Source organism: Gymnoscopelus braueri (assembly GCF_963280865.1).
Source record: "Gymnoscopelus braueri genome assembly, contig: SCAFFOLD_363, whole genome shotgun sequence".
NCBI lineage: Eukaryota > Metazoa > Chordata > Actinopteri > Myctophiformes > Myctophidae > Gymnoscopelus > Gymnoscopelus braueri.
In genome coordinates this window covers 43506-57488 of record NW_027660575.1, presented here as the reverse complement: position 1 = coordinate 57488, position 13983 = coordinate 43506, and the positions used below count along the sequence as shown (strand labels likewise).

Genomic DNA, 13983 nt, shown 5'->3' with positions numbered 1-13983 from the left:
TGATGCCAATACTTTTGTACTTTTACTCAAGTACATTTTGAATTGCAGACTTTTACTTGTAACGGAGTATTTACATATTGCAGTACTGATAGTTTTACTTAAGTAAAAAATGTGAGTACTTTTCCCACCACTGTTAAAGTGTGACTTTATAAATGTGCAGAGACCCTGTATAGTATACACTTATACACACAGAGACCCTGTATAGTATACACTTATACACACAGAGACCCTGTATAGTATACACTTATACACACAGAGACCCCGTATAGTATACACTTATACACACAGATACCCTGTACATACACTTATACTGTATGTTGGTTTGTTTACTGTTGAGAGAGAAAACAATGTTGCACGTTAAGCTAATCATCTGGGGACCCCCCTGGGGTCCAGAGCCACAGTGTGAGAACCACTGCTCTAACTCCTGAGCTGATGCAACAGTGACATCACTGTCAGGAACCAGAGTTGTGTGAACATGAACTAATCAATAAATGTTTCTCCTACAGGCCTTATGCCCTCATGTGATCTTAATGTTATTCTAATATCTTCTTCTTCTTGATGTTTTATGCAACGTTTTAACTGTTTTAGCACTTTGACATTTGTTTCAAATGTAAAGTGTAATATAGCCCTAGAATGTCTGTGATCTTACATACATTTCAAGTATTCCAAATACACAGTCATAGATCTCTCTCGGTCCCCCACTGTGTAGTGCCCATCTGCGCGGCCATAAAAGTGCTCTAAACTCCGTCTGTACTCACCCAATAATTAATTCCTAAGACGTGGAGTCATATTTTGTCCTCTAGTTTCATATCCATGTGAAAGTTCTGCCAGAAAACGTGTGTTTAGTCAAATATCTCCACTTATTCACGAGCTGCACACGGACGAGTTCTGTGCGACGCGAGGGGCCAGGAATGATTGCAGCACTGAATATACGTAACTTCCATAAGGACGCACAAATGTTTGGGACACACAATTGGCAGGTGATGATTCATTACCCCGCACCAATCACAAGCACCTGTCAATTGTGTGTCCCAAACATTTGTGCGTCCTTATGGAAGTTACGTATATTCAGTGCTGCAATCATTCCTGGCCCCTCGCGTCGCACAGAACTCGTCCGTGTGCAGCTCGTGAAAAAGTGGAGATATTTGACTAAACACACGTTTTCTGGCAGAACTTTCACATGGATATGAAACTAGAGGACAAAATATGACTCCACGTCTTAGGAATTAATTATTGGGTGAGTACAGACGGAGTTTAGAGCACTTTTATGGCCGCGCAGATGGGCACTACACAGTGGGGGACCGAGAGAGATCTATGACTGTGTATTTGGAATACTTGAAATGTATGTAAGATCACAGACATTCTAGGGCTAAGTGTAATATAAATAGTGTTATGGTCCTTTAAACTTGGCTCGACCACCCAGGGCTACAACATAATAAACAGACAGAGTCAGCTCTCACACTTACTTGGAGGTTTATTTTAAAGGGATTGTAGGCAAGTTCAGAGATAAACAAAGAAAAAAACTCCAGCAGTTCGTTTCCCCGACGACCAGGGGGTGACGCAGGGAGGACTTCCATAGAGTTAAGGGGACTTCTAAACGGGCCATGCCGAATATAGGTTGCTTTATTCGGATACAATTCGTGGAACTGCCCGCCCCTGCCGGTTCTCTGAATTTTTATTTTTAAATAGGCTCTTTCATGACAAATTTACCACATATATGAAGTTAAACAACTAAATTCTATCCAAACGCTATCTGAAAAGTAAATTCTGTGCCTCAAAAAAGAAGTTTGAGAGCGTTTTAAAACCGAAAGTAAAAAGTTCACACGGACGCGCACGGATGCGCACATGCGTGCGTTAATTTACGCCCCGGACAAACATAAACAGTAGGGAAAATACGGATTTCAGAAAGAGGACTGTGTTTCAATGCAGGAAAACACCCCAGCATCATTATATAGTGGCTGATAGAGGGGAAAAAATGCAAAATATATATAAATATTTTTCAGATTTAGGCTTAATGTTGCCTACAATCCCTTTAAATACAAAAAATAATACATCAAGTTTTTGTATTGTTGCACACCACAACATAATATTGAATATATTTCAGAGTGCAGACGCCTCCACCCCACCCCCGACCTGTTCAAAGCCTCCATCAAAACCTAGCATTTAAGCTTTTAAACTGTATGTGAAAGGCTAACATAATTACCTACTTGATAAAATAAAACAAATCAATAAACATGTTGTAGCACATGTAAAAGTTTCAGCTAATAGCTTAGCTAGCATACTATAATAATTCAACAAAGACAAGCAAGAAGAATACCCAGACTGAGCAGCATAAAACAGCATGAAAATAAAGTTTAGCTTGTGCTTAGCTTGATGTAAACAAGCCATAGGCTTTTTGGGGTTTAAAATCCTCTTAGCAGACCTTGTATTGAACTGTAGGCTACTTTGCTTTTTTAGCAAACTGCTAATAAAGTATTCAATCAAAATCAAACAGAGGAATGCACAATAATCTACATTTTAAAGAGATCTGTAGCCTACAGCATGTAAATCCACTTACTTTCTTAGTTTTCACTCCTCTCTGCTTGGCTCCTTTCCTGATTTGAATTTGGTGAACAAAGGGACTCAATGGAGTCCTGGAAGGGCCCAAATAAGGACCTTTAGCTGTCCTGAGAAATGCCTGACCAAATAAACGATAAATAAATAACAATGAAATACTAACTGAATACTAAATACAATGGGCTTGCCTGTCTTAAGTTAAGTGTGTAATAATGCATAAAAGCAAACATCACCAGTCTTTAACAACATAACCTGTGCTGCTGTAAATATTCGACTTTCTAAATGATCACCCGTCTCTCTCTCTCTGTCACACACACACACACACACACACACACACACACACACACACACACACACACACACACACACACACACACACACACACACACACACACACACACACACACACACACACCATCCCCCTTCACACCTCAAGCAAGCTCGCTTAGCCTACTCCCCTTTCTGTCTTTGAGTGTCTTCCCACAGGTCCTGCAGGCTGGGCATTGGGTTTTTCTGAAAAACTTGTGTCCAAAACAGTTAGTTTTCAGGATTCTATTTAAAAAATAACAAAAGTAGCATTTGATTTGATGTTGTGTTCGATTATGTTTAGTTTTTTGGATCAGAAATATGTCCCAGCCCGCCCACACATTTATGAATCTAATTACAGTCAAACAGTATGGAGTATCACAACCCTGATTTATGCTCATTGTCACATGACTCACCACACCATTTCTACCTATATATATATATTATTTTTTTTAAAGAACAAACTGATATCTGATGCAACATGTTTGTGAAGGGCTGTAGGGGTGGATCATGTCCTGAAGGTCAGGAGGTGACGTGACCTTGACTGTCTTGTAGGTCGTCACCAGTGTTTTGAACTGGATGAAGCGTCCTTGAGCAAGGCACTGAAGCCCTGACTGCTGCAGATAAGCAGGTTTGTTCAGAGTTACAATTACACTGTGTAGTTTACACATTCTATTGTAAATGCAAACCTCATTGTAAATGTAAGGATTAATCCTGTCAATCAGTGTGCTTGACTGGAGAGATGATCAGAGGAGAGAGTTTGTACCATTAGGGTTTAAACCAGGACTGAAGAATGGATAGAGTCTCTCAGTGAAGGTGCAGCCAGTGTAAGAGCAGAGATTAACTCTGGCCTCCACATCATAAAAGGAGACCAGACCCTCCTCATAATCCACAAACACTCCCACTTTCTGGAGCTCCTCTCTTACAGGGAGGAGGCCAGAAGGGCCAGCAGCCCTGTACTCATTTCCATTCCTCAACCATATAGCCCAGTAACCATTGTTGGGATCCAGATAGATTGTTCCCTTCCTGTTGATGGACTCTCTGGCCACTCCTACATCCCAGTCAGTGTTCCCTCCAACCTGAACCTCATAGTAAAACTTTCCTGAGGAGAAGCTTTGTTTTCCTAAGACACTTACACATATAGAGAATCTCTCTGTGTTGTCTGAGAGATTCTTCCCTACATTTCCATTACTCACTTGTTTTCCATCATCAGACAGGATGAGTTCACATTGTGCTGTATCAGGGTCCAGAGTCACATCCACCTCATATTGCTGGATCCTCCTCATCTCAGCATCACACAGCTTGTTCTCCATCTCTTCACTGAGTGTCTTCTCCATCTGTCTAGAACTGTCCCAGTGATGTCTAAGAACCCAAACAGTGACGTCTCAAGTTACGATCCAGAAATGGTTAAATCCAGCTCCTCAAACCTCTACTCATCAAATGTGACGTCATTGTCCCGAAAATGGAGTTCCACATGACTCCAGACCGGCCTCCACGTGCTGTGATTGGACACATCGGGTAACCAGGTCAACACGGGGCGGCCATAGCTGAATCGTCAGAGAGCCTGTCTGGGAAGGCAAAAGGTCCCAGGTTCGACTCCAGGCCTCAGCAATGTGTCAAAGCGTCAAACAGAGCAAGACACTTAAAGCTGCTCCTAGGATAACAATATAGTGACAAAAAACGTATATTTATAACTTTATATCAACAAACTAAGAACCTGTGTCAAAGCAAGGGGGTCGGCTGGAGATGTGGTGACAAATATTTCGCTCAAATAACATTATAAACAGTGTTGGCCAAGTTACTTTAAAAAAGTAACAATAGTTAGTTATAGTTACTAGTTAGGCTACTGCTCTCAAACGGTAACTAGTTAGTTACTTTATTTTAAAATATGTTTTTTTAAAACAGCCAACCTAAAAGTGCTCAGTACTATACAGCCTTCATAGAAATGTGCTTGAGTAAAAGTAAAATATATGTCTTGGAAATGTACTCAAGTAAAAGTAATAAGTATCAAAACAATCTAATACTCAAGTAACGTACAGATAATCAGAATCTGTACTTAAGTAGGCCTACAGTGCTCAAGTACATTTACTCCGTTACTGTCCACCTGTGAATATAGCAGATCTACAAGCTCACAATGCAAAGCTTGTAGATCTGCTATTTTCAAAAGATTTGTATACATTAAATTTGAAAACTTGTGAAACGGCACATTCTGCAGAATGAGTACCATCTTCTTTTGGTACGTTAACTACATTTTGATACCAATACTTTTGTACTTTTACTTGAATTCCGGACTTTTACTTCTAATAAGTATTTTTCTACATTGCAATATTGATACTTTTACTAAAAAAAAATATATAAGTTTAAAAAAAATGTGAGTAAGTTTGCCACCACTGTGTGTTTGCATGGTGCTCTGCTGCACACACACACGTGCCCGTGTGAAAGCTGATTGAAGACCCTGTTTGTCTTAAATTATTAAACTAAATATTAAACTAAATACCAACTTTAATATACTCAAGTACATATTAAAATGTACTTGAGTAAAAGTACAAAAGCATCAGCATCAAAATATACTTAAAGTACCAAAAGTAAAAGTAGCCAACTCATTAAGCAGAATGTCCCATTTCACACGTTTTCAAATATTTTTTTTTATAAAAATCCTTTGAAAATAGCAGATCTACAAGCTCACAATGTGTTGCATAGCGACACATTGTGAGCTTGTAGATCGGCTATTTTCAAATGGCCGAAAGGGCTGAAGTGGTTATTGTATGTTTTGTAATAATAATCTAAATCTACAAAGTAACTGTATAGTAACTAAAGTTTTCAAATAATTGTAGTGGAGTAAAAGTACCTAAGTTGCCTCTGAGATGTAGTGGAGTAGAAGTAAAAGTACTGAAAATGGAAATACTCCAGTAAAGTAAAATGACCTCAAAATTATACTAAAGTTGCTATTCAATCAATTATAGTAAAAATGTATTGAATTCCAACACATTTCAAGTATTTCATAATTAAAATGTAAATAAAATAATATATATATATATATATATATATATATATATATATATATATATATATATATATATATATATATATATATATATATATATATATATATATATATATATATATGTGTTTTAATCATGTAAGATGTAGTGAAAATAGCCGATCTACACGCTAGCGAGGAGAGGTGATGTAGGAGGTGTGATGTATGAACGCAGCCACTAGAGGGCACCAACGTCGCATTCAGTATGCTTTTAGGTGACGTTATCGTGTAGTTGCTGGGTGACGCAAGCAGCGTTGCCAGATTCTGTGAGAGAAACAAGCAAGCATGTCTAGGAAAACCAGCCCAATAGAAGCGACTATGGGTCACATGAGCACTTTAACATATAAATCACAGTGGTGGAAAGTAACTAAGTACATTTACTTAAGTACTGTACTTAAGTACAATGTTGAGGTATTTGTACTTTACTTGAGTATTTCCAATTTCCAATACTTTTACTTCTACTCCACTACATCTCAGAGGCAAATATTGTACTTTTACTCCACTACAATTATTTGAAAACTTTAGTTACTAGTTACTTTTCATATATAAATTATGATATTATGAAACATACATGAACCACTTTAGCCCTATTTTATACCTAGGCTATTTGAAAATAGCCGATCTACAAGCTCACAACGCGTCGCGATGCGACGCGTTGTGAGCTTGTAGATCTGCTATTTTCAAATATTTAGTACTTTTACTTTTGGTACTTTAAGTATCATGCCAATACTTTTGTACTTTTACTCTAATTACTTTAATTCTGGACTTTTACTTGTAACAGAGTATTTTTATATTGCAGTATTGGTACTTTTACTTAAGTAAAGAATTTGAGTACTTTTTCCACCACTGTAAATCAGCTATTTGAAAATCTACAAGCTTAAAAGTCTACAAGCTCACAACGTGTCGCGATGCGACGCGTTGTGAGCTTGTAGATCGGCAATTTTCAAATGAAATATTGCGGGGGAAATTATAATAAGCAGATCTGGCAACCCCGGACGCAAGGCATTATGGGAAAGCGCGGTGTTTCCGGCTACATTTGAATGTCTTGTTGTTGTTGTTGTAGCTCCTGATGCTACATGCTAACATCTGTGGCTACTCTGCCTAACAACAACATTATTATAGCTCAACAACAACACTGCGGACATGGAGCCACGGCAGAGGTAGATATTACATAAATACATTCATCTGAACCTGGCGTATCATTCAACACGGTCTTTGTTAGCCTTAAATCAAGAACACTATCCTAGATGCATTTGAGTCTTAGCTCCACCCCCCCAGTTTGCCCTGGAATGTCACCAGTAAAGCCCGTATTTCTCCAAACATGTGCAAATGAAAAATATAAGGTGGTTGCCTGGTAGCCCCGGATGTTAACTCTGCATTCGGAATCTTTGTACAATGTATTGGTCCATATTCTTCAATAAATAAGTGTTTTAATCCCGTCTGTGGCCGATTCTTTCGAAAGTTCCCAATGGACGGTAGTGATGGGGCGCATCCGGTGAAAGCCGGAATTACACTCAATGTAAACAGGAAGTAAACGAGGGGGGGGGAATGCCGTTCGGCCACAGACTGGATTAAAACACTTCTTTATTGAATAATATGGACTAATACATTGTACAAATTCTCCGGACACCTAGTTAACATTTGGGACAAGCGGGTAAGCACCTTATATTTAGCATTTGTACATGTTTGGAGAAATACGACCTTTACGGGCGGATGTCCAGTGACAATTGTGGGGTAAAGACCAAGACAATCATAGATACGCAAACGTCACAATCGATCAAATACATCTATGATAGTCTTGATCTACAAATGTCAAAATCGATATTAAATATATATAATATATATATATAACTTATAGCCCTAGAATGGCTGTGATATTACAAACATGTCATGTATTCGTCCATTAGAAGTTGTGGTGCTGTGTAGTGCTGTAACTCACCCAATAATTAATTCCTAAGACTTTGAGTCAAATATTGTCCTCTAGTTTCATATCCATTTCAAATCCATGTCCTTCCCAACGGGACCAGATAATATGACAGCTGGACTGAACATTATGACAACTATCTTTAGGGATCACATGACATAGTGTGGGGTAATTAATCACACCTGTGTGCCCCATACCTACAGGTATATCCTATGCCCCCCCCATAGGACTCACCAGTGGTGGAAAAAGTATTACATTTTGTATTTAAGTTAAAGTATCAATACCGCAATATAGAAATACTCTGTTACAAGTAAAAGTCCGGAATTCAAAATAGACTTGAGTAAAAGTACAAAAGTATTGGTATCAAAATGTACTTTAAGTACCAAAAGTAAAAGTAGTCTACTCATTATGCATCATTTCACGTTTTCAAATGTATAAAAATAGCAGATCTATAAGCTCGCGACGCATTGTGAGCTTATAGATCTGCTATTTTCAAATGGCCGAAATGTACATAGGGCTGAAGTGGTTACTGTACGTTTTGTAATAATAATCAAAATCTACAAAGTAACAAAGTTTTCAAATAATTGTAGTGGAGTAAAAGTACAATATTTACCTCTGAGATGTAGTGGAGTAGAAGTACTGAAAATTGGAAATACTCCAGGAAAGTAAAAGCACCTCACAATTGTACTTAAGTACAGTAATTGAGTAAATGTACTTAGTTACCTTACACCACTGCCTGTGTGCCCCATACGTACAGGTATATGCCCCCCCCCCCCCCCCATAGGTCTCACCCACACAGGAGGGCATAGGAGTCACCTCCACTGTTGCCAGATTTTGCAAGAGAAATAAGCAACCAGGTCTATGAAAACAAGCCCAAAAGAAGCGACTATAGGCCACATGAGCACTTTAAACACACACACTGGCTATTTTTGACTTGTGTGATTATTTTAGTATTTGTGACTTATTTTTGAACATCCAGTGCTTTAAACATCCAGTGCTAGAACATCACGGCCCACGTGGGGCGGCAGTGGCTCAGGGGTAGAGTGGCCGGGTAGAGTGAACTGGAAAACCGCAAGGTTCCCAGTTCGATCCCGGGCTGGGGCGCTCCCCTAGAATTGGTGTGGAAGTGTCCTTGAGTAAGACGCTGAACCCCTAACTGCTCCTGATGAGCAGGTTGGTGCCTTGGATGGTTTCCTCCGCCATCGGTGTATGAATGTGTGTGTGTGTGAATGGGTTAATGGCACAATCAATGTAAAGCGCTTTGGATAAAAGTGCTACGTAAATGCACCATTTAACATCACCGCCTAATCATTTGTCTCAAACTCTGTTCAACATGATCGTCAGCGGGTCGCAGACGCTGCGCAGATCTGACCGAGGGAGTAAGAGCTACCGCCAGTCCTACGGTCGCAGCGTTAACGGGACGTCGTACTTTGCCGCCGGAGGCACTTCCAGGAGGCTGACGACCAGCAGGAGAGCTCCGACGCCACATGACATCACTGTGAGTGAAACAAGTAAAAAACACAAACAAACATGTAACTTTAGTTTCTATTTTCACTTCACCTCTCTCTCTCTTTCCCCTTTTTTTTGGAACAGCATTCCCTTCGCTGTTAGTTAGGTCTGTCCGCTCCGTGGAGTCTTTTAGATCCATTAAATCCGGGAACGCATCTGTGTCATTTTTAGATTTATTTGGGCTACTCAAAAATAGCAGATATACAAGCTCGTAGCTTGTGTGCCGCGCTACGAGCTTGTAGATCTGCTATTTTTGAAAAATAATCGTCAATCGCCAAAGATACGTAGTAAAACACAGGAGCCGAGATACAGGCGATTTCCCAAGTACTTTAACCAGGAAGTGAATGGGGTAAAGTACATCTTTGGATCACGTTATCTCCTGGTTCTGTGCGCGTTTTCTTTTTTTTAAAGTCCAAAGTCGTCCTTGGCAGTCTGGGCCTTTGGAAAAAAGTCGTCAAAGTTGTCCTATGGCAGTGAATGAGTTAAAGCAGTGAACCTTGGTGCAATGTGAGTTGTTTTTAACACATTGATGGCCAAGATCGCATTGATGCGTTCTTTAATCTTTGGGGGAAAATTCCACAAGGGTCGCCCTAACACACACAGCTAGTTTTCAGCGGGCCGAAGCCCCAAAATGGCGGATCGCGGTTGGAACGTTGTCGTTCCTATGGATACACAGATCCCTCCGCTAACCCACGGGGACTATTTTGTTTGTGTTTTTGGGACACAATGTCGGTTCCACAGCGTTTCAAATATCATCGGATTTAGGTAATTATGCACTGGCAAGGGGATAGAAAACTATGTTTAATATCTTGGCAATCAATGTGTTAAATGTTGCTACATATATAAATACATTTGATTTGATTTGGGTTTTTTACAGGAGAAGGTGGACGCAGAGCAGCTGGCCCTCCTGGTGAAGAGGGAGTGGCAGCTGTCGTACGTCACGCCGCTCTACAAGTTCAGACACGCCGAGTTGAAGAGCTACTCCAGGACGCTGTCGGCGTTCATCATCGGCGAGAAGCAGCAAGGCGTCATGGAGGAGGCGGGGCTGGACGCCGGCTTCAAGGTCAGCTTCTCTGTGATCACGGGGATGGCAGAGACCCCGGACGATGCAGAGACCGTCTTCATACAGGTACAACCCCCCCATGATGAATGTTTCTTTAGTCTCAGAGACCGTCTTCATACAGGTACAACCCCCCCCATGATGAATGTTTCTTTAGTCTCAGAGACAGTCTTCATACAGGTACAACCCCCCCATGATGAATGTTTCTTTAGTCTCAGAGACAGTCTTCATACAGGTACAACCCCCCCCATGATGAATGTTTCTTTAGTCTCAGAGACCTGTCTTCATACAGGTACAACCCCCCCATGATGAATGTTTCTTTAGTCTCAGAGACAGTCTTCATACAGGTACAACCCCCCCATGATGAATGTTTCTTTAGTCTCAGAGACCGTCTTCATACAGGTACAACCCCCCCATGATGAATGTTTCTTTAGTCTCAGAGACCGTCTTCATACAGGTACAACCCCCCCATGATGACTGTTTCTTTAGTCTCAGAGACCCAGACACAGTGGCTACTCTCAGACTGCCAGCCTAAATCCTCTCTCTCGCTCTCTCTCTCTCTATAATAAAAAAACATACTTGTGGATTATACTAGTGTCAGTCTACTTTATGTGGATTATGCGGTCGACACGCACTGACATTTTGCACCTTAATCCCAACGCACTGAATTTGGTATTTTTATTGTTTTTTCTAGCACTTTAAATGATTAGTTCACCCACAAAAGTACTTATTTTCTATCAATTGCACACCCCATGAAGACTTGAATTCATGGATAATTTTTTTGTTTTTTGTCGCATTCCTAAGCCAATAGTTTGATGACCGGCAGAAAGATGCTAATGTTCCGGTAGGAGACACAAATTAGACTCTTTCTGTCTCCTACCGAATATACATCCAGTCATCAAATTATTGGCTATAACCTACCGAAAATAACCGATCTACAAGCTCACAACGTGTCGCATCGCGACTAGGGATGGGTATTGGCAACAATCTCACGATACGATACGTATCACGATACTTGGGTCACGATACGATTATATTGCGATACGCATCACGATACTTGGGTCGTATCACGATATTGCGATATATTGCGATATATTGCGATATATTGTGATATATTGCGATATATTGCGATATATTGCGATATATTGCGATATATACATATATCACAACTACATATTGTTTATATATACACTACATATTGAGTAGCTGCAGATCTGTGATAGGTTCTTTGAATGTTTTTCATAAAGCCTGTATCTGAAAAAGCAAAAAAAAAAAAAAAAAAAAAAAATTCGATACTGGAGTATCGATACAGTATCGCGAAATAAAATATCGCGATATATCGTGATATCGATAATATTGCCCATCCCTAATCGCGACGCGTTGTCAGCTTGTAGATCTGCTATTTTCAAAAGTTTTTGTCCTTTTACTTTTGGTACTTTAAGTACATTTTGATACCAATACTTTTGTACCTTTACTCAGGTAATTTTTTTATTCCGGACATTTACTTGTAACAGAGTACTTCTACTTTGCAGTATTGATACTTACATTGATACAGAAAAAGCTCTGATCTTCTGGTATCTGATGACATTCACGCGAAGCCTCTTGGCTGTTTCTTCTTCTCCTTCTCACTCTCTTCCTCTTCTCCATCACCCTCCGCTCACACAGATCCATTCCAAACCGCCGTTCGCCCGACAGGACGAGCCGCACAAGGTGGCGTGGAGCGGCTGGCTGACGTGCGTCAACGGCGACGGCGACTTCCTGCGCTCCCTCCCGGAGGACTTCGTCAGCCTGCCGCTCCTCTGCAGCGGCGGCAGCGAGGGCCTCACGTCATTGGTCAAAACCTGGTTCCAACGGACGTTCGACTGCTGCTTCGGCCGCTTGGAGCTCAACCACACCGTCCTGCAGTGGCTGGCCGCCCTGTGGACCAACTGCCACCCCGAGTCCGACGTCAAGCAGCTGGAACTCTCGTACGTTCTCCCCGTCACCCCGCCGCTCAACGTCGACTACACGTTCAAGTCCCAAGACGTCTGGGAGCTGTGGAGGAGCGCCAGAGAGACGCATCGTCAGCAGGAGGAGGAGGAGGAGGAGGAGGGGAAGGAGAACAGAGGCGTGGGAGGGGCTGTGGAGGAGGAGGCTATTGACATCAAGGAGGTGAAGAGGTTTTTTAAGGGCCTGGAGGGACACTTCTACAGACACTTCAGGGTCCACCTGTCGGCGGGGAAGCTGAGCCAGGTGTCCACCGCTCTGGGGTCGGCCAAGTGCGGCGGCAGAGTGAAGGTAATGAACCCTAACGTCTCTTTTCTGAGGAGAACTTTAGCCAAAAATAGCCGATCTACAAGCTCACAACGCCTCGCGCTGCGAGCTTGTGGATCGGCTATTTTTGTCAAAGAGGTGTAGAGGGGGGAAAAGAGCAGACCAGGTAAACAAAAACAGTTTACAATTTTATACGATATAGATTAGGGGGTCCCTGCCTCATCTCTCTCTCAGCTAGGGGGTCCTTGGCCTGAAAACGTTGAAGACCCCTGCTCTATTGTATTGATGAGCAGTTTTAGGCTATCAACAAGCTCACAACGCGTCTGCGACACATCGTGTGCTTATATATTAGCCTATTATTGGTTATTTTATTTTAAGGTTATTTTAAGATGAAAGAGTATTTAGGGGCGGCAGTGGCTCAGGGGTAGAGTGGCCGGGTAGAGTGAACTGGAAACCGCAAGGTTCCCAGTTCGATCCCGGGCTGGGGCGCTCCCCCAGAGTTGGTGTGGAAGTGTCCTTGAGCAAGACGCTGAACCCCTAATTGCTCCCGATGAGCAGGTTGGTGCCTTGCATGGTTTCCTCCGCCTTCGGTGTATGAATGTGTGTGTGTGAATGGGTTAATGGCACAATCAATGTAAAGCTCTTTGGATAAAAGCGCTATATAAATGCACCATTTACCATTACCATTTGAAGTGGTCAAACTAGCCATAGAATACATGTCCAATCTTCCAGAAAACCTTCGAAAAAAGTATCAAGGATATTTCATAAAAGCAAAGGCTCAGAGCCTCAATCTGCAATGTCTTCAACTTGGCTGGCTGTTATGTATGGCTACCAAAACATCATTCATTTATATATTTGGCTTGTTTATGAAACACAGCGAGATAGTGGGGGGGTCCTTTCATGCTATTTCACAAATCTCAGATTAGGGGACTTGGCCTAACAACATGTTTCAGTCGTGAGATTTCGTTTTGCTTTAATCCATGTGTTCTTGTCTTTCTATTGACAGATCGTCAACAAGAAGTACATGATCACCACCCTGACCCTGCTGACAGAGATGGCTGTATTAAAAATGCCGATCTGAGAAGAAAAGGAAATCTTATCACAATTATGGTCACAATGATATTTTCCCCTATTTTTGATTCAATAAAGTTAACCGATTTAACCCTGTGTCATTTTAGATTTGAGCTAAAAAATCATTATATTTATACTTTGGCTATTCCAAAATAGCAATGCTTGTAGATCTGCTATTTTTGAAAAATCGTGCAAATGTGTGCAAATCTTTGAATATATACAGCACGGTATATTTGCAATCTCAAATCTTTGCTTCTGGGGGTC

At 41.1% G+C, this 13983-nt stretch overlaps 1 protein-coding gene across 2 annotated transcripts; it reads left to right on the top strand.

Annotated features, from left to right (window-relative positions):
* Positions 1-6946: 6946 nt before the first annotated feature.
* On the top strand, positions 6947-13748 carry LOC308081428 (centromere protein L-like). 2 transcript variants are annotated; one of them, XM_080457797.1, is made up of 5 exons: positions 6947-7062; positions 9171-9324; positions 10216-10464; positions 12061-12672; positions 13655-13748. In XM_080457797.1, exons 1-5 carry the CDS (start codon positions 7046-7048, stop codon positions 13727-13729), a joined length of 1107 nt encoding a protein of 368 aa, XP_080313923.1. In that variant the 5' UTR covers positions 6947-7045; the 3' UTR covers positions 13730-13748. The 2 variants fall into 2 exon arrangements, with proteins under 2 accessions (XP_080313923.1, XP_080313922.1); XM_080457796.1 differs by having other exon boundaries at positions 10213-10464.
* Positions 13749-13983: the final 235 nt, after the last annotated feature.